This window comes from Falco punctatus (genome assembly GCF_963210335.1).
Source record: "Falco punctatus genome assembly, chromosome: 4".
Taxonomy (NCBI): Eukaryota; Metazoa; Chordata; class Aves; order Falconiformes; family Falconidae; genus Falco; species Falco punctatus.
Window position 1 is genome coordinate 34053477 of NC_137583.1, and position 18431 is coordinate 34071907.

Sequence of the window (18431 nt, forward strand, 5' to 3'; positions counted from 1 at the left end):
GCATGAAGCTGAAGACTAGAATCTCAAGAACACAACAGCTTCCTCCTCATGACCCGTTTCTGTTTCCTATTTGTCCTGATACACGGGAGAACCGCACTGTCTTTGCGGACATGAGGCAAAACGCATGGAGGCACCGGCAGCACCAACACCTCGGTGAGGCTGTTTTGCAACTTCATCACGATGTTGCACTATAGAGACCATATGTACCCAAGTCACCATGTCCCTTCCATAGGCTTGGGATGAGAAGCTAAACTCTCAGGAAATCATGCATCAAAATATATTTGATACAGAATACCTTTTCTGATGCAGGTATTACCTTTTCTATTGTCTTTCAGAATAACATCAAATTGAAGCTGGGCCGTAAGAGGGATGGTGAGGAGGTCTCAAAAGGAAAGGCTAGTCTATTGAAAATTTTATTTTTCAGCCAGAATGATACAATCCAATTAAGTTCCAAACTTGTGATTCCTAAAGAAAGCCATGTGCTAGAGAGCTGTTTTTTGCTTTCAACTGCTTGTAGCTGCAAGCTTGTGTCTCTGAAATCATTCTGCATGAATCAGAGGAAATGTCTTGGTGATTCTCTGATCCTGGGCAAAGAAGGAGAATTAAACAAACCATCTACCTTGAACATGAGATAGAAAAGTGTGTTGAATATCAATGATAAGAGGTTGCTGCAGCACAGAGCAGAGCACTTCACCGACTACAGCCACACCACATGGCATGAATAACCTGGCAGACTGCTCTACTGTGATCCCAGCCCATTCATGCAAAAAGCTGGGTACTAAAGCTCAACAGAAACCCAATTTCTAAGGTCAGCTATGCAAGAGATCACCGTAGGTGACAGTTCTAGAGTTGAAGCCTGGAGCAAATTATTCTAATGAGCCACAGTAGAATTTAGAGTGTCTAGAGTCATGACCCCACTGAAATCAGTGGTAAAACTCATGTCTTCAGTGGTTTAATTTCATTCAGACCTTTTTTTTTTAAGGCTCTGAACTTTCCCAACTCTGAATTTAGTTGCTTCATTTTTAGGTCCTTAAATTTGGTGAGGGAAGAAAAAAAAAAAATCAACCTCCCAGTCCTCAGACATTACAGGAGTTTAACTGCCCAAACAACAGCTAACTGCAGGGACAAAGATAATTTCCAGGAGCTCTGAATTCCAGTTTGTACACTTGCTTATCATTCCACTTTTTGCAGACTTTTTGTTGTTTTAAAACACCTTTTTGTTGTTGTTGTTTGTTTGAAACGAAGCAGAAAGATGTAGAAGCTGTAGAGCCCCTGGATGGCCCAGGAGTACGTGACTTTTAAAGAAAACTGAACTGGGTATAGAAAAGAGCTCAAGGCAGTGACAAGTGGCATGCCCAAACAAGTGCATTCAAGAAACTAATGATTAGTTTTATAATCATGTAATCTAACGCTCCTAGAAACCTTAGGAATGAAATAGTGAAAAATGTTCTGAAATCTCTGTGAAACGCTAAGGAGCATTACAAAAAATGAAGCTACTGTCAAAAAGAATGAAGTAAACGCATTTATTGACAATTGCTTTCATTTCAGCAGTTGCTAGTACAGAAATTGTTGCACTGACATAAGCAAAGTGTTTACTCTTAAGAAATGAAATATTTTACTTTCTCAGAATTAAAATTCTCCAAATCTCACTTCACAGCTGCAATAGACACAGAACTACAGGCAGTGAGACAGAGCTGTAAGAGACCTTCTTTCCTGCCTGAAGATGCTATTGTTCTCCAGCAATTTCTTCTTATTTAATGAACAGAAGGGGACTCCAAGGCTGGAGATGTTTCTATCAAATAATGAAAATTCATGCCAGAAAATGAAATCTTTTTTGAGTACACAAAATTTAAAAAAACCCTGAGGATGAACAGCTAAGAACTGATACAGCCTTAAAGTTTGGCCCACTATTCCATGTGCAACTGTAAGAAGTAAGTGTGTGTACACTCCAGTACATGCTGCTTCATAAAGCTAAGAGTGAAATGTTAAACAGGTGTGACCATCCAAACCAGTTCAAGGGAGTTTTTTCTGGTTTCACCTCTAAGTGGCTGCAGAAATAGACTGGTCCTATAGCAAGTGTCTACTATGGCAAAGAACCACGGTCTGTTCTACAAATGGGGTCACCTGCCTAACAGCATACTTCATTTTAAAGACCACCAGAAGTGGTACAGGAGTTCTGTCTATTGTGTGTGAAGATCAGAATAGAGGGTGAACAACAAAGCTACTTTGTACAACAGAATATTTGTGGATAAAGCATGGGAGAAGCTGGCACTGCCTGTCATCAACACATATGTCAAACAAGAAAGGTTTATGGAGGTCATATGGTGGTATCAATAAAGAGAAGTCTTTCCATCTTCAGTTGATTATAGGAGGGCTGTGCTGAGTTTAAACATGCTGTATTTAAGGACATAGCATTTGAACCACTCAAATCCATGCATGCCTTTTCTCCAGCTTGGAGCTTAGAAAATCAACATCAGCAGTATCTCCTCACTGATCTTGGATACCATCTAAAAAAGATGGGTCACCAGCCAAATTCTGGTGAACCTGTGGGCATTCAGACTAGAATGGAGCGTATATTTTGTTCCCTTTCCCAGCAGGGCTTCAGTAACCGCAACTGTGGTACTGACATTACATGCTTTGCAAGCAGGTACAAACATCACATCTTGGTGTTACCTATAGGTTTTGATGCACCGGCATTTAACAAAAACAGATCAGAAGGAGGGCAGTTATATAGAGAAATTTATATGGTGTTAATGGAGTGAAAGAAGTTCTGTTAAATTCCAAACAGTATTACATCCGTCCCCACTCTTTGTTTCTTAATTCGTGTCTCTTGATCTTCCCAGTGTTTGTCTTTGGCAGCTCTTGGACAAATTCCACCTAAATAAAGACAGAAAACAATGTAGCATGTTCTACAGAGTTGGTTTTCGAAAACTGCCTCTCAATATAGGTGGAAAACTAAGGACTGCTATCAGTAAGGACTGCTTGTCTACTGGATCCCATCCAAGCCAAATGAAGCCAGCAGATTGTGCCACTTGTGAAACAGTTTCTCTGGCTATCTGTGTAGCTGCCTGTCAGCTAACCAAACTGAGCTGTGTAACATGACAGCTGTAACAGAAGGATGAATACCTAAATGCTATCAGAGGTCAGAGATGAATGACAAGAAGAAGAAAAAAGGGATGTTATTGGCATAAAGTCTTCAATGGTTCTTAGTCCCTACAAGTTCTACACAAGTGAACTGAGGCACACTAGTAGCTCTTTTCCTGTAGTGCCAGGATTACTGAGAAACCCGAAGTGTATCACAGAATGGTTTGGGTTGGAAGGGATATTAAAGATCATCTAGTTGCAACCCTCCCCTGCCAAGGGTAGGGACATCTTCCACTAGACCAAGTTGCTCAAAGCCATATCCAACCTGGCCTTGAGGACTCGCAGGAATGGGGCATCCACAGCTTTTCTGGGCAACCCATCCCAGAGCCTCGCCACTCTCACAGTGAAGAATTTCTTCATTATATCTAATCTAAATCGACCCTCCTTCAGTTTAAAGCCATTTCCCCTTCTCCTATCGCTACATGTCCTTGTAAAAAGTCCCTCTCCAGCTTTCCTGGCACTGGAAAGCTTCTGTAAGGTCCCCTTCAGGCACTGGAAGGCTGCTGTAAGGTCTCCCCAGAGCCTTCTCTTCTCCAGGCTGAACAATCCTCCTGGGCTTTCCTCTTATTTATCAACTGTGAGGACCAGTAGATAAAAACTTATTCAAATTCAGCCAGGTACTACCCTAAGTCACCAGAGAGTACTCGGCTGAAGATTAAATAAAAAGTGGAGAATTATGATTGTGAGCCTGACTTAGAACATGCAGATCTACCTAGGATAGCCTACAGAGCCCAGAAATTTTTGAGAGGTTTAAACACTTTACTCAAATGCATGATAAACAATGCAAGCTAATGTTATGTAGGAAAGATTTTCTGAAGCCAGTGCTCTAGCTGAATCTTTATGTCTGTCTCCTTCAGGTGAATCATCAAAATCCAAATAATAATTCTACTGAGATTTATGGAAGGATGCCCTGGTTTAAAGCTTTTCCTCGGAAGCTTTTACCTTTCTAGGGTATTTATATGGAGCAGTAGTTTTCTTGACGTGCTCCTGTAAGTCACATGCTAAGCTCTCCAGGTCACTGGATGAAAAGGTTGGGGACAGGACCACAAATGCTTTCACAACCTGTAAGGTAATATCAACAAAAGTGACCTGACACCATCCATTTTTAAGAGCTAATATACAGGTTACCAGTGAGCAGTACTGCTCACAGTCCAGTCATGACGTGCAAAAGGGAGGAACAGAGAAACCAACACAATGCCCAGCTTCTGCACATGTATGTACAGAAAAGAAAGTTGAAAGCACAGTTTTCCTGTCCTCACTGCAAAGCAAGAGCACATGCTCTGTCCTCTCAGTGGGTGTCAAGAATTAGGAGTAATAAGGTGTCTCTGTAGAGTTCTCCCTGAAGCTGAGGGACATGTGGTTTCCCTCTCAAGCTCACACTGAGGACAGTAGGTCCATATCATCCCAGCACAGGACTGTGCTTTCTCCATAGGTGTAGCCCAAGTCTAATTCTAAGGCAGTTATAGTATAACTTCAGCTATACCAAGACAGCCAGAAAAGACAATTCCATTGTCTAGGCAAGTGCTTAACAACAAAGGGAAAGTAAATATCATTGTAATGTTCTCCACAGAGACAACCTTCTTGGGATGAAAAGAAACTAAGAAGAGCAAAGGCATGTAAATGGGAAGAGATTTTGCCCATCACTCCAAGTAGGATTATCCATGATGACATGACTGCTTTACAGCTGTACATTATTCATAAAGTAGGAACCGCTTTATATAGTTACACATTTAAACAAACATACTGCTTCCCCTAGCACTGTTCAGCATCATTACCTCTCCTCGGAGGGGATCTGGGCTGCTGACAACAGCTGTTTCTGCTACTGCTGGGTGCTCTATCAGGGCACTCTCTACTTCAAATGGCCCAATGCGATATCTAGGTAAGGAAAAAAAAATACAGGATTTGGTTTTATGAGCTGGAAAACCAGTACCAGATGTTTTTTAATTGTCATATTGCAGAAGAAATCCCAGAAAACAAACCAAACCAACAACCAACTACAGAAACTTCAGGCAGATTGGGAAAGTTGGCTGTGTTAGAACACGGGAGCATTTCATTGTGGTCATATGGTAAAGAATTGCTGGGGCTGTGGATACTTCTCCACCTCTCCCCTTTCCTTGTGGCTTCCTAACTAGAGCTCCATCCCATCCTGATAGCTAGGGTCTGCACTACGAGCTGATGCCACATTATGGTATTCCACCATAAAACACTAAATTGTTTCATTTCAATATGTTAAAAATAAAATGTTTCAAATGCTCTTTGAGTCCAATAGAGAGAGCCTTAAATTTTAGTCAAAACCCAAAGTAGATTAAAATCCCTCCTCTGTCAATGTAAGTCTTTACTCTTTGTCCAAGCAGATGAGATGTTGCAGGGGAAGCAGATACAGAGATGCCACTGACATCACCAAGATGATACTGCAGGTCTATGAAAAGCTAACAATAAAAGCAAGTATTCCTAAGTCAAGAGGTCACACATTCATCACAGCGCTATTATGTTAGAAGCTCACCAGGAACACATGTAAGATTATACAATGGCAGCTTTAGAAAGGAAGTGTGCAAACTGACCCTGAAGAAATGATGATGTCATCGTCTCTTCCAATATACTGAAAATATCCATCTTCATCCATAGTCCCTCTGTCTCCAGTGACATAAAAATCCCCACGTTCAGTTTCTGCAGTTTTCTTAGGGTTATCCTCAAAGTGGTTTACAAACAGTAGTTTAGATTTTGAGCATGCTACAGTGCACATAATGTTAAATGCACTGGAACTTAATTTTTTAGTCAAGGATGTTCAAGAATTGTACCAATATTGCTATAAAATACAATAAAAAAGGTTTAGAAAAACATTTTTAATCTTTAAAAAGATTTTTAACTCAGTCTTGAGCAAACTCTTCTCTTCCCTTTTCTAACATCTCATTAATCGAAACAAACAAATTCCTCTGATAATAAATAATAAACTGGTGAAAAATATTCAGCTTTTTGAACCACTATGAAATTGGAGACATTTGGGGGATATTAGTGGTGGTGAGGAATAAAATAAAGTCCTTACTACATATCCAGCGAAGAAACCAAGTGGTCTTACAGGTTTGCTTCTGACAGCAATTTCCCCCTGTTGGCCTGGAGGCAGAATATTAGCATTTTTATCTATGATCTAGAATGGAAAACAACATATATTTTAGTCCAATGGGGGCAGAGGATGGACCAAACCCAAACCCAACCAACCAAAAAACCAACAAAACAATCTAAAGAGCAGCCAACAAACCTGAACATCATAAAGGGGAACTGCCTTCCCCATTGATCCAGGTTTAATCTTCATTCCTTTAGAAACACAGCAGATTATTCCCTGTAAAAATCAAAACAAAGTTTTGCAATCAAAAACTGCTACATTCACATTTAATTCATTAAATGTATTTTCTAGAATAATTTTGAAGTAAGGAATTAAAATTAATAGGATTCTATATGTCAGTGCTGTGTGGTACAGATAAGCAAACTCAAGAAACTCCCTGAAAGAATCCTGTCCCATTATTTGCAAAGAATTCATGCCCTCTGCTAACCAGTTGTCTTCCATAGATTCAAACTCTGCCCTCTTGCCCGTCACTGTCACTTGGAATTTGCTAAAGGACATTTATGGAAATATTAGATCACACCTCCACCCAACAATCCACATTTCTGGCAGGTGCTGTGAGAAGAGCCATGTAGGGGTGTTCTTTCAGAGGTTTTCAAGGAAAGGAGATTATCAAAACATTCACAAGAACATGAAGGAAAAAACCAGGCTGTGTTCTTTCAAAACAAACCTTAAAACATTGTAAAGCAAAAAGGAATTATGAAGATTTCATAGAATATTGACCCCACAGATATACCGTTTCAGTCTGGCCATATATTTCATGGATGTCCAGCCCAGTCTTGCTTTTCCACTGCTCCATGACTTCTGGGTTGAGTGGCTCCCCTCCACTCATGCAGTGCTTCAGGTTCATGAACTTGTAGCTTCGCAGGAGTTAAAAAACAAGGAAGGCAGTACTTCAATCTACTGGGCAAGACAAGTGGCATCCAACTATAAACAAATAATACTGGAGAGCTGATTACTAGGAGAGTTACTGCCATGAAGTGAAGAAATCTGAGGATTCCTGATCCTTTGGCTCCCGATACAGCAAGGATATCAGTCTGTGCTCAACACTATACAAATGAGTAGTAGTAGTCAGTCAAACACACACAAAAAATAAAGTAAAATTTTTGCTGAAGTCAGCTGGGATTTAAGGACATGCCTGTAACTAACCACACAGCAATGTGCTGAGCCAGGGCCCTAACTGCTGACCCTCTGCAACAGCCCAAGTGAGAAAATGCAAGAGGAGAGGAAGGAACAGTGGCTAGCAGTGAGAACTGGAGCAGGGGATGCTGTACAACTACCACAAGTCACTCCCTCACATTTATGTTGACACTGACTTCCTAGGATGACATTCCTTCCCAAAGCATAGATAATTAATGTGGTAATTGAAAATTATGATAAAGAATTTAACAGGCAGTCACTCATCCCCTCAGGGATTTGCTCACGAAGTTCAGTAGTGAAAGTCTCAAATTTCTGAGGGAAAACATCAAGTTTCTCCATGTTTGATCATAAAACTCAGCAAAACTCACGATTTTTGTATGACGATCTTTTCACAAAGGATATTCTAAACTAAATTTCTACCCTATTTTGGGTCAAGCAGCTAGATCTGGGAGCTCACTGAAGTTTAGTTAGGGTAAATTAAATATTAGTAAATAATTTCTTTACATACTTGGAAAGATCACTTTGTACCAGCATGCGGAACAATGTTGGAGCACCAACCAGCACGTCAATGGGGAATCTGCAGAGAGTCTGGCGAGTTAAACAACAAGATGGACATATGAAGCTCGGACAAAACACTGCCTCGTGGATATACAGTATACAGGTGATACAGGAGGCAAAAGTATCTCTCCTTTCTATGGAAAAGCACCATGCTCTCTGCTGCAAAGAAACCTTCCTACAGCTGGTGTAATACACAGAGATTCACAGTATATTTGATTGGACAAAATCTCACGCTAACACGTTTACGTGACACCCAGATGGCACCGTTTGGAGCACGGCCAGAATAAGGCTGTCTCTATCTGCATTACAGTGAGGTTTTCGCTTTCATCTTGGCCAGTGTGGGCAGAGCAATGCTGCAGTTTCAGTCTGCATTAATAACAGCTGATATTACTTCCACAGTCACCAGAACAAAAGGCAAGCAATTAGGGCTGCTTTTGGATGATTTGCATTCACGTGCTCTTCAGCTATGAGCAAAATGTATGAATGAACCGCAGGTTTGGCCCTTTCTGTGTACATTACAGATGCAAATAGGGGCTTTACACAATGGATACAGCATCTCAAACACAACTATGGACACAACCCTCATAAAACTTAATAGATGGTGTTAAGAATTTTCTTTTTGCACTCTTTCTTCAGATTAACACATCTCCATGAGTTTTTACTTACATTTAGGATGGTTGCTGATTCAATCCGTGGTAGCTTATGTATAAAGATGCATGATCCAAAAACCCAGGGATCAAAAACAGATGTCAGTGAAGCTAGTACCCAACCTGTGTCTGCTGTGCTCCATATCATGTCTGAGGGAGTCAAATCCAACCAGTACCTGATAAAGCAGAAAAAAAATATTACTGAAAAGATAATGAACAATTTTTGATTAAAAAAAAAGCCCAAACCTCAAACAGAAAACAAAAAAAACAAGCCCAAGATTTTCTGACAAGATGCACTGGGCATTCTGAGAAAGTTTATTTTTTGAGCTAGCTCTAGGACAAAAGGGCATCTAACTATACATTTGCATTAAAAATATATATATATACACACACCCATACATATATGATGTCAGTCATAACACAGGACCAAGTAAGGGGAAGAGAGCAGTCTGAATTTCAGTGAAGTGACTTTCCACTAGGTAGGAAGACAGGGCTGTAGCAGCAGCATTCATGGGTGCTGTGTTGGACACCAGGTATTTCAGTTCTAAGGCTGCTGAGGGACCAGGGTGATCTCTGCAGCCAACATAAACTCAGCCTCTGCTCATCTACACATGTCACAAAGCTTTTGCAGCTCAAACAGCATGGTATCTCTTAGTTCTTTGTTCTAAAGTATTCCTGGCTGATAGCTATCCTTTGAACAACTCTAAAGAAAGGGTAAGAGGTATTCATTGAAAAATGGAAACACTGGGGGTAATCCTACTCCCCTAGAAATCTGCTGGAGTTTCTAGTCCGATTTCAGAGGAAGAAGCATTGGGGCCATACATTGGTATTTCTTATCCAGTAATTTTTCATCAGTTCTGCTACGCAGCTTCAATTATCCCATGCTCAACCAGGCTCAAACCTTTCATACCTTTCACTTAAAAGGGGTCTGAAACCAAGACTACCCTGGGAATGTTCAGTCATCTTTGGAGAACCTGTGGTTCCACTGGTAAAGTAGAAACTCACTGAGTCTTGAATCCTTGTTTTGACGCAGGAATGGTCAGCAGCTTGGTGTCTTTAAAACAGAGAACGTAATCATGAGTGGTTACTTTACACAGGCTTCACAATGTGATGAAGTATGGCATAATGCAGAACTCCCACCCAAAAGCTCCACAGAAGGTTTTCACCAGATTAGACTGAAATCATGTGGAGTTACACTTCCTCAAAGACAGACACCCCCCCTTAAGAAGAACGGGATAGAAACTTCCCAGAACAAGATCACTGTTAGTATGCAACTCTGATATGGATCAGCAATCAAGTAGTCACTATTACCACCTTAATGTTGGCATTTGATGAGTATTTGTAGTTGATGGATAGTTGTAAATGAGCACTTGTGGAGAATAGGTTTGCTTTCTGCATCATGACTGCGGTGTCACTAACATACTCACTTGTACAGGTGAGTGAAGTTCAGCCACCCCTCCCTTCTGCCTTTGGACACCATTAGCTTGGTTTTCAGAGACTGACACTGAGATGCCACTGAGTCCACAGCCGGAGCCAGTGTGTCATCGGTAATGATGCACTTGGCCTTTGATGCCTGGAGCCGATATAACATGTCTTTGGCTGATAATTGGGATGTTCCTGGAATAAAAACAATTCCTGGAAGAGCAATAAAGTCAGTATGGGATGTCATTTTTTATATCTGATTCTTTTCTAAGAACCTAAACTATTAACTATTCTCAAACTGACCTCTGAGATGAATTTGCCCTGACATTCCCAAGCCAAATAGTTATAGTGCAGTAATGCAGCTGCTTGTGCTCTCCTGTAAGGAATGACATGTGGAACTGTCTTGTGACTTCCATGACTCTTCCCTGCCTTCTGTCATCTCCATGCCTGCTGCACAGGCCACCTACTATGGCACCTACTGCGTATTCATTGACTGCCTGCATAGTTGGTAGCTCGGCCACTCACTAGATTATTACATTGCTTTTCCTTTATAAACTTTATAAGCTATATAAAGTCTTGATCCTCTCAAACAATTTGCGTTAGCCAGTTTTACCAGTCTCAGGTATGCTCACTGACCTGCTCGCATGCAAGCCACAACCACCAGCCACCATTCTGGGATGCGTGGCAGGATCACAAGAATTCTGTCCCCCTTCTGCAGTCCACATACTTTAGTCAGCCCATTGGCCACTTTCCGAGACAGGAACCCCAGCTCCTCAAAGCTCCACTTCACTTCTTCTCCTTCTCCACTTACCCACCACAAGGCAGGGTTTGATGGTCTCTTTCCAGCCTACAAAACACAGAGATTTAAAACAAAAACACGAATTTTATTCTGGAAGACCATGAAATTATAATGCACAAATATCTGCAAATTATGGAAAATCTGAGTATTTCACAACTGGCATATACATACAAGCAATTATTTTTTCCTTGTCCTTAATGAATCAAGATTTGCTATGGCAAGCTCAGATATTCCCAACAAATTCTCCTTTTCTGAACCTGAAATGTTTACTAGCCCAACTGTCTCCAGACTCAAATCCTACTGTGGATCCTATTTCAGTGTTTAAGCCTTATGCTGAGCATTAATGCTCCTACAAAATAATGGATAACATGAAATACTTCACATAATACTCCTGATATTTTGCAAGGAGTTGTGGAATACTGTTAAACAGAAGCAGCACAGGCAGAGGACAAAATCAAAAAACAGGAGGACAGGGAGTCCCAGGACTCCTTCTAGTCTGACAGCTCAGGAAGAGGGGAGTTCAGTCGTCTCTGACTACAGGGCATCTGGACAAATGCAGAATGCACTTTGGAGCCAGGCAATTAAACATTGGTGGGAGGATTTCCCTTAGCATGCAATGTTACTGTTCTGTTACCTCTATTTTTATGATATGACTATCTAATATAGCATGCAGAAGGAATAAGCACAGCCATTCTGAGGTTAAATCAAAGTCCAAAGGGATTCACCATTGCTTTTTCTGCCTACACAGGGAGCACCAAGGGTCAGAGACACTTTTAAAATCAAGCAAGAAAGAATGAGATTTTGTATAATTTCCTAATGCAAATTGGTTTTGGCAACTGATTTTTTTTGATAAAGAAAAACCCCCAACTTATTTCAATGACATTTCAAATCAAAGTATCTCACATCTGCACAACAAAATCTTCTACCTTTTCAATCTCAGACCATTTGTCCAGCACATCACTTGCAAAGTTAAAGTACTTTGGTATCTCCTGTTCACCCTGCCTGACAGACTTGTACTGTGAATATACATCAGAGGCAAGCAGCCTGGAGTGTCCATGGAAAGTCCTATGAGGAGGCTTCAGGGTCCACAAGGATTTTAGAGTCTGTAATTTAAACAGCTTCATGGCAGAAGACGATGTACGTAGATGCTGTAGACTATATAAGAAAATCAGAACTGTTGCTATGAATCCTGCAACAAACAAACAAAAAAATAACCTTGAGATTATCCAAAGACAATTCAGTTATGAATTAATGAGTTATTAACTGAAGTCACAGCCAAAGTGATGCTTTTAACAGTTCAATTAAACGTGAAATTCTCCATCCTGCTTGCTTTCATTTTTTTTATACCACCAGCTTTTTAAGGACCTAATGTGCTGTACTGAACCAGTATCTTGTGTGTATCTCAGCTGATCCTTAGAGATTCCCTATGTGTTCTTTGGGGCTGCTAATTGCTCACAACTCTCCTTAGACAAACATAACATCAGATGTTACTGTTTGCATTATAAGGAGGTTACTGGTTCTTACAGTGAAGCATTCAGTAGCTGATTCTCTATTCTTTCACATGGAGCTGAAGGATGTTTCCAGACTACTTCCATCAATATTCTCACTGGTTTAGCTTGAACAGCTCCTGACTGATATACCCATTCACCACATAGATCCCAAGAATCTTCACTTCAGTAATCAATTATATAGGTCCCCAAATTTGATTTAGACACTTCTACATTTGCTTGCTGTAAATGCCCTCTTACATCCGTAGTCATCACAATGATCCTAAAAGCTCTCCAGTCCCATTCCTTCCTTCCTTCCCATTGCTTCTCTTTTTATATTACTATTATTTTTGTTGTTGTTATTATTTTCATCAGTCTGGAAGATTGCTTCAGAAATGTGCTCAACTCTAAAAAATTTAGTGCTTGTTTGGAGGCTTCTCGTAAGTGCACAGGGAGATTATCAAACATGGGGAAAAAAAATCCCTGGCCTGTGTCTGGAAGAGCCTGCAGTCAGAGCAGGAGCCAGCGGAGTCCTGGATACCTATGATAATTCCAAAACCTGCGTCCATCTACTGATTTTGCTTTTTCAACTACTAAACACAAGTTACTAAACTCAATACAAGCTTAGGTGAGTGACTGTTGAAATACAGGTAAATTTTCTTTTCTATTCTTACAAAGGATGAAGCTATCCACAAACTAGGAGCAAAATTATAGGTAAACTCTTGATTAAATTCTTTTCCACGTGGAACTTCTGTGGCTTGAGCAAAGCTGCAAAGTTTTGCCCTTTGTCCCAGGTTTTTAAGTTTGTTTTGCATTCATTTACCACTTGTCCCACATCTTCAACCGTAACCACTTATCCTTACACCTCTGAGGCATGGATCTCACTTTTGGTCAAATTGTATTGCCCAAGAAAAAGTAACTTCTTTAACAGTGGAAGTATTTCCTTATTCCTTAGCAGGAGCTTTTACAGTAATATTTAATCTGCCTATCAGGTGAATGAACTCAAATTCCTAGAACTTACACAACTTAAATCTTTTCACTGATATCTGACAGCATAAAAAATCTGGATGCAGATTTTTTTCCCCCCAGAACACATATTCTGTCAAAACAAACTAATTCACGGTGTTCTCCATGCTACATGGAGACTATGGTAGAGAAATACTGACCAGCTGTAAATAATCCTATAGGATATGATTTGCTCCTGAGAAAGAATCATAGGACACGGATATAAAATTAGGTGTTATTATGTCCCTAAATGCCACCCACTTCAGAAGCAGAACTACAGAGCAGAAACTTACTCAGATGGTACTTACATTTTAAATCAAAACCTCTATTAACAGGGCCTGGTGGAAAAAATTAATCTGAAAAGGTTTTACTTGTTAAAAATAGTCTTTTAAATATTCCCTAAATACGTCCATAGAAAATGGATGTTAATAAAGGGTTTTAATGCCATATTATGGGATATACATTAATTTTTATTGCTTTTTCTTACTTAAGGAAATGATTGCCAGATTGCCAGGTTTTCATTAAATGTAACCTTTCTTTGAGGCTGTGACCACTGTTAATGCCAAACCCCAATGGATCCACTTTCATTCCTTTAACAGAAAAGCCTCATCATTTAGATTATTCTTTTTAATAAACATAGCAAGATATTTCTTATTTCTTAGTCTGCTCTAATTCTATGATGTAGCTATAATCTACAGATTTCAGAGCACTGCAATGACAAAATCTATACAATAGCCCTTAAAGAAAGGAGGAGAGAAAGAATGTTAAGGAACAGTATTCAGGATTGGAAATGGTATTCAAGACTGGCAAGATGAAAAATATTTTAAATCCAGGATTCCCTAGTAGTCTATAAAAAAAGTCTGCAAAATTTTGCTTGAGAGCTTTCAACAGTTTTTAGCACTTCTTCATCCACAAACTCAGAGGTGAAAATGAAGTAAGGAAATTGAGGAAAAGTCCCAGTAATGGTAAAGTCCTCTAAACAGCTGCAAGAATCAGAAATTATTTTTCCTGATTGAGTAACATCTGCTTCTTTTCAATGATCAGCAACACTAGGAATTCAGACAAATAATGTTTTCCTGACCTGTTTGCTCTGGACAGCATAGATTGAGAGCTGACTAGGGTAGATCCTCTTCGTTTGGTTCATTCGGCTTTCAGGACATGCATTTCCCAAATGAGGCACTGTAAAGCTTAGCCTTTATCTGCAGATGTGAAACCTGGATGCTCTGTCAGGAAGGATTTGGAATGAAACCCCTTCTGCTTTATCATTTGCTTCTCTCAAAACAAGGAGAACAGAACATAGCACAAAACAGACCAGGCAGCACAATTCTTTTTGTGAAGTAACCTTTTTCTTGTAATCATTTACACTGTTGTTAATTGTGCATAATTTGCACCTTAACCTAAAGCACTTTGTATCTTCTCTTTTCCCCCACTTGAACTATACAAGTAGATCACAAATTCATCAAGATGAAGAGAAGTAGTTAAAGAGTATGCCTTTCCCTCCAGTCAGAAAGAATTTGGGAATGTTACAGTGAGTTACTGAAGAGAGAATCACTTCACTGCTGATACCCACTACAGGACAAAGATTATTTTAATTAATTGCTCATTTATTTGTAATTATGAAAATGTTGCAGTGACACCTTTTTTTTTTTTTTTAAGGAAGCCATTTATACTAATTCCAGTAAAAAAAATATTAAACCTTTGTAAGCTCCCAAATCTGTTCCTTCTTTCCCATTACTCATTCTTAATTACTTGCACTTTTGCATTCTGAAAATTTGTATGTTGATGGCAAAAGTGGTTCTAATATCACACATATGAGTATAATCTTTTTTCTTCTGTAGCCTGTTTTTCCATATGTTCTCCTAGTGCTCTAGGTCATGACCACATGTGAAGTGTAATGAGCTACAGCTGGTACAGATGATGGCAATTTTCTCTCCTCCATTTCCAGGTCATGTTATACTCTTCCCCACTCTTTGTTCCTTAGAACCTTTCTCTGGATTTTCCCAGTAGCTGTCTTTGGCAGATCCTGAACAAACTCCACCTGAAAGGCAAAAATAGTCACTTTTAGCCAAATACATTCTGATTAATATCCCAGGTGCAAGGAAAGATACACTTTTATTATGGCTGGGATAAAAAAAATGCAAAGCTGCACAGCTTGGGGCTGGGATGGTGAAATTCCTTGCTATGTATCTTAGCTGTCCACACAGGCAGTACTTGCGGGGACAAGTACCACAACCCTGAAGAGATAAGCACTTCACCTGTCAGGACAGGGAGTTGTGTCTTTTCTGGTTGTAAGGGATGAAAACTCCAACCCCTTTGACGCCAGCAGGAATTTCCCCTTTGCTTTGGCTGAGAGTCTGAACAGCACTCAAGGTAAGAGCTGGATGCCTTGCCCATTTGAGTGGCTGTGAAAACCCTAGATTTCATAAAAGGAATACTGGACCTGGATAAAGATCAGTTACATTACGATTTCCTCCCTTTCGGTCCTTTCTAGGACATACATTGAACCCAAGGCTACTGTTGCAACAGACCCTGTAATTTACTTTCATTTTATTTTATTTAACTATGGTTGGAGTGTTTGTCAGAATGCAGTTGAAAAGAAGCCAAGGCAGAACAAAAACTTAAATTTTTGATACCCATCTTTTTGTGGAGTACTTACCTTCCTCGGATATTTATAAGGTGCAGTCAGCTTCTTGACATGTTGCTGAAGCTCACAAGTTAATTTTTCTGGATCATGCGATATAAAAGCAGGAGCTAAAACAATGAAGGCTTTGACTACCTGTGCCACAAAAGTTAAGGGACTCCATTAACTTCCAGACGTGGGAATAAAGGAATATATTTGTTGCCAAAACTGAGTATCAAAACTCACAATCCAAAATTTTGAGCTTTTTCTTTAATATTCCTTTTCACTGTCTGTTTATTACAGAATACAGTGTTATGAAGGATGTGTTTTGCAGCACAGGATTTTTTTTCTGTTTTTCCACTTTATTTTCCTCTTGACTTTATACACTACTAGACTTTCCAAAATTTTAACAGCAAAAAAGACAGCTGAAAATCTCACCCTCAAAGAAATGTTGCAAAGTTGAAAAATATAAGAAGAAAAATTAAACACTCTGGGTATCATTGCCACCATGCTTAGTGACAAAAAGATAAATAATCCAAATTCTATTTCTTAGACAAAAAGATGCTACAGTCAGTCAGAAGAGCCAAACTTTTTTTCTCCACATCAAGCCCAGCAAACAGGAAAATAATTCTGAAATTCTAAGTTCTATCAAGGTATAGTTTAAATTTTTTTTAACCCATTTTGTTTTCAAAAATCTGCAAAATATTTAATTCCAAGGAAGCCTGGTATGTATAGGGAACCTGATCCTTAGAATAAAGTGCATTTATATATATATATATATATATATATAATTTTTTTTTCTTTTTACCTCCCCTCGAATTGGATCAGGACTGCTGACAACAGCTGACTCTGAGACTGCAGGGTGCTGGATTAATGCACTTTCAACTTCAAATGGGCCAATACGATACCTAGGAGAAAATGCAGATATAATGGCAACGCAAGTATTTATGTAGATGCAGCTGTGTAGCAAGCTACCTATTCAATTTGCCTTTCCAGACTGAATTTTAACAGGCAAATGAGCAAATCTAAAAGCAACTGGCTTACCCAGAAGAATTAATTATATCATCAGCTCTTCCAACAAACCAGACATATCCTTCTTCATCCATAATCCCTCTGTCCCCAGTGACATAAAAATTTCCACACACAGAGGCAGCAGTTTTCTCTGAATTACCCTGAAAACAACCAAACATTTAAAAAAATGCATATGATTGTTAGTGAAATGTAATGCATTTACTTTGCAGTGGTGCTAAAAAGGGTCAATACAATTTTTAAGTTGTTCTCAGTAAACTAAGTATGTTCAATACTATTTTATGTCTTCAATTAAAAAAATACAGAGCCGCATTAATTATTTTTGTGGTAGAAATATGTGAGGTGGAAAAGAGCATTTGTGTATATATGGATTCATGTTCTAGGGAAAAAAGGCCGTGCTCTATCAAAATGCCCATCCATCAGAAATTACTAAACTCTACAACCCACTCTCTCTCTTCAGAGAAATGACTTATCATTGCAAAGTGTTGTCACAATAACCTCCTGTCAATGGAAAACTTTCACCCCTAAGCTTCAAGGCCAAAACACAAATGAGATGACCTAGAGGAAAAACATAATCTACATTGATCTATCGGGTCTAGATTACACAAAAAAACACCCTGACAACAGAAGACATAATGAAAACCTGAAGTAATAGTACTGAACCAAAAGAAGATTTTATCATATAGCAAGCAACTATTTTGTGTAAGTTGTTTGAGGATGCTACAAATATCCAAATATCATGGGGGTTCAGAAGAGTATTAAAAACACAGATAAGTTCCCCAAAGCTTATTCAACATGATGGCTCAAATGCAGTGGAGAAACTCGTTATATTTAACTGTTTCCTTTAAGTATGTACTACAACTCATTACCATCACAGAGTACTAGCTTAGATGGACCTTTGATCTTAACCAAAATGGCCATTCTTCTGACACTTTTTTTTTTAAGCTTGTTCTGCTTTCAGTGGGCAGAGCATTCCCATTCAAATAGTAATGTTAGATTACGTCTGCCTCTACTTCTATGTATGCCATATGATCATCTGCACTTGAGGGTTTTGTGCTGTAGATCTTGTGCCCATCCTCTACATGACAGGCAACTGTACAAATTGTGTCTCTGACACCAGAGATACGTGCATGCTGGAATGTGTCCCTTTTAAAGATTTAAAAGATCAATCTGCTGTACCTCTGACAGTGGTATGAGGGAATAAGATACATGGCTTTTCAGAAAGCCTCCCTGAGCTTCTGACACATTAGAGTAGTCTTTATCAGCTTCCTTCACTAATCCTTAACCAAAGGACCGGGTACAGGTCTGGAACAAGGTACCCCCGGTTCATGTTGCAGTTCTACCTGTTGAAGTTCTACTCTGCCAGTCTGTTCCTGGAATAGCAGAACAATGGACTGATCAGGCACAAAGCCCTCAAGCAACCTAGTGAGACCTTGTGAGGATCCTGGATGAAATTCTGCTC

At 39.4% G+C, this 18431-nt stretch overlaps 2 protein-coding genes across 2 annotated transcripts in view; both read right to left on the reverse strand.

Moving 5' to 3' along the window:
- Positions 1-160: 160 nt before the first annotated feature.
- On the reverse strand, positions 161-11956 carry LOC308063577 (acyl-coenzyme A synthetase ACSM4, mitochondrial-like). The gene is made up of 13 exons (XM_080386728.1): positions 11755-11956; positions 10666-10876; positions 10035-10242; positions 9518-9661; positions 8627-8783; positions 7911-7990; positions 6999-7122; positions 6401-6481; positions 6188-6289; positions 5706-5833; positions 4920-5019; positions 4087-4206; positions 161-2877 (listed from the first exon to the last, which is right to left on the reverse strand). Exons 1-13 carry the CDS (start codon positions 11950-11952, stop codon positions 2791-2793), a joined length of 1740 nt encoding a protein of 579 aa, XP_080242854.1. The 5' UTR covers positions 11953-11956; the 3' UTR covers positions 161-2790.
- Positions 11957-15260: 3304 nt separating this feature from the next.
- LOC308063575 (acyl-coenzyme A synthetase ACSM3, mitochondrial-like) overlaps positions 15261-18431 on the reverse strand; it is an 86446-nt gene continuing 83275 nt past the window's right edge. The window contains exons 11-14 of the mRNA XM_080386726.1: positions 16985-17112; positions 16749-16848; positions 15977-16096; positions 15261-15358 (exon numbers count right to left, since the gene is read on the reverse strand). Of these exons, the coding sequence (XP_080242852.1) occupies positions 15272-15358; positions 15977-16096; positions 16749-16848; positions 16985-17112 (435 nt within the window). The 3' untranslated portion in view covers positions 15261-15271. The remainder of the gene's footprint in view (positions 15359-15976; positions 16097-16748; positions 16849-16984; positions 17113-18431) is intronic.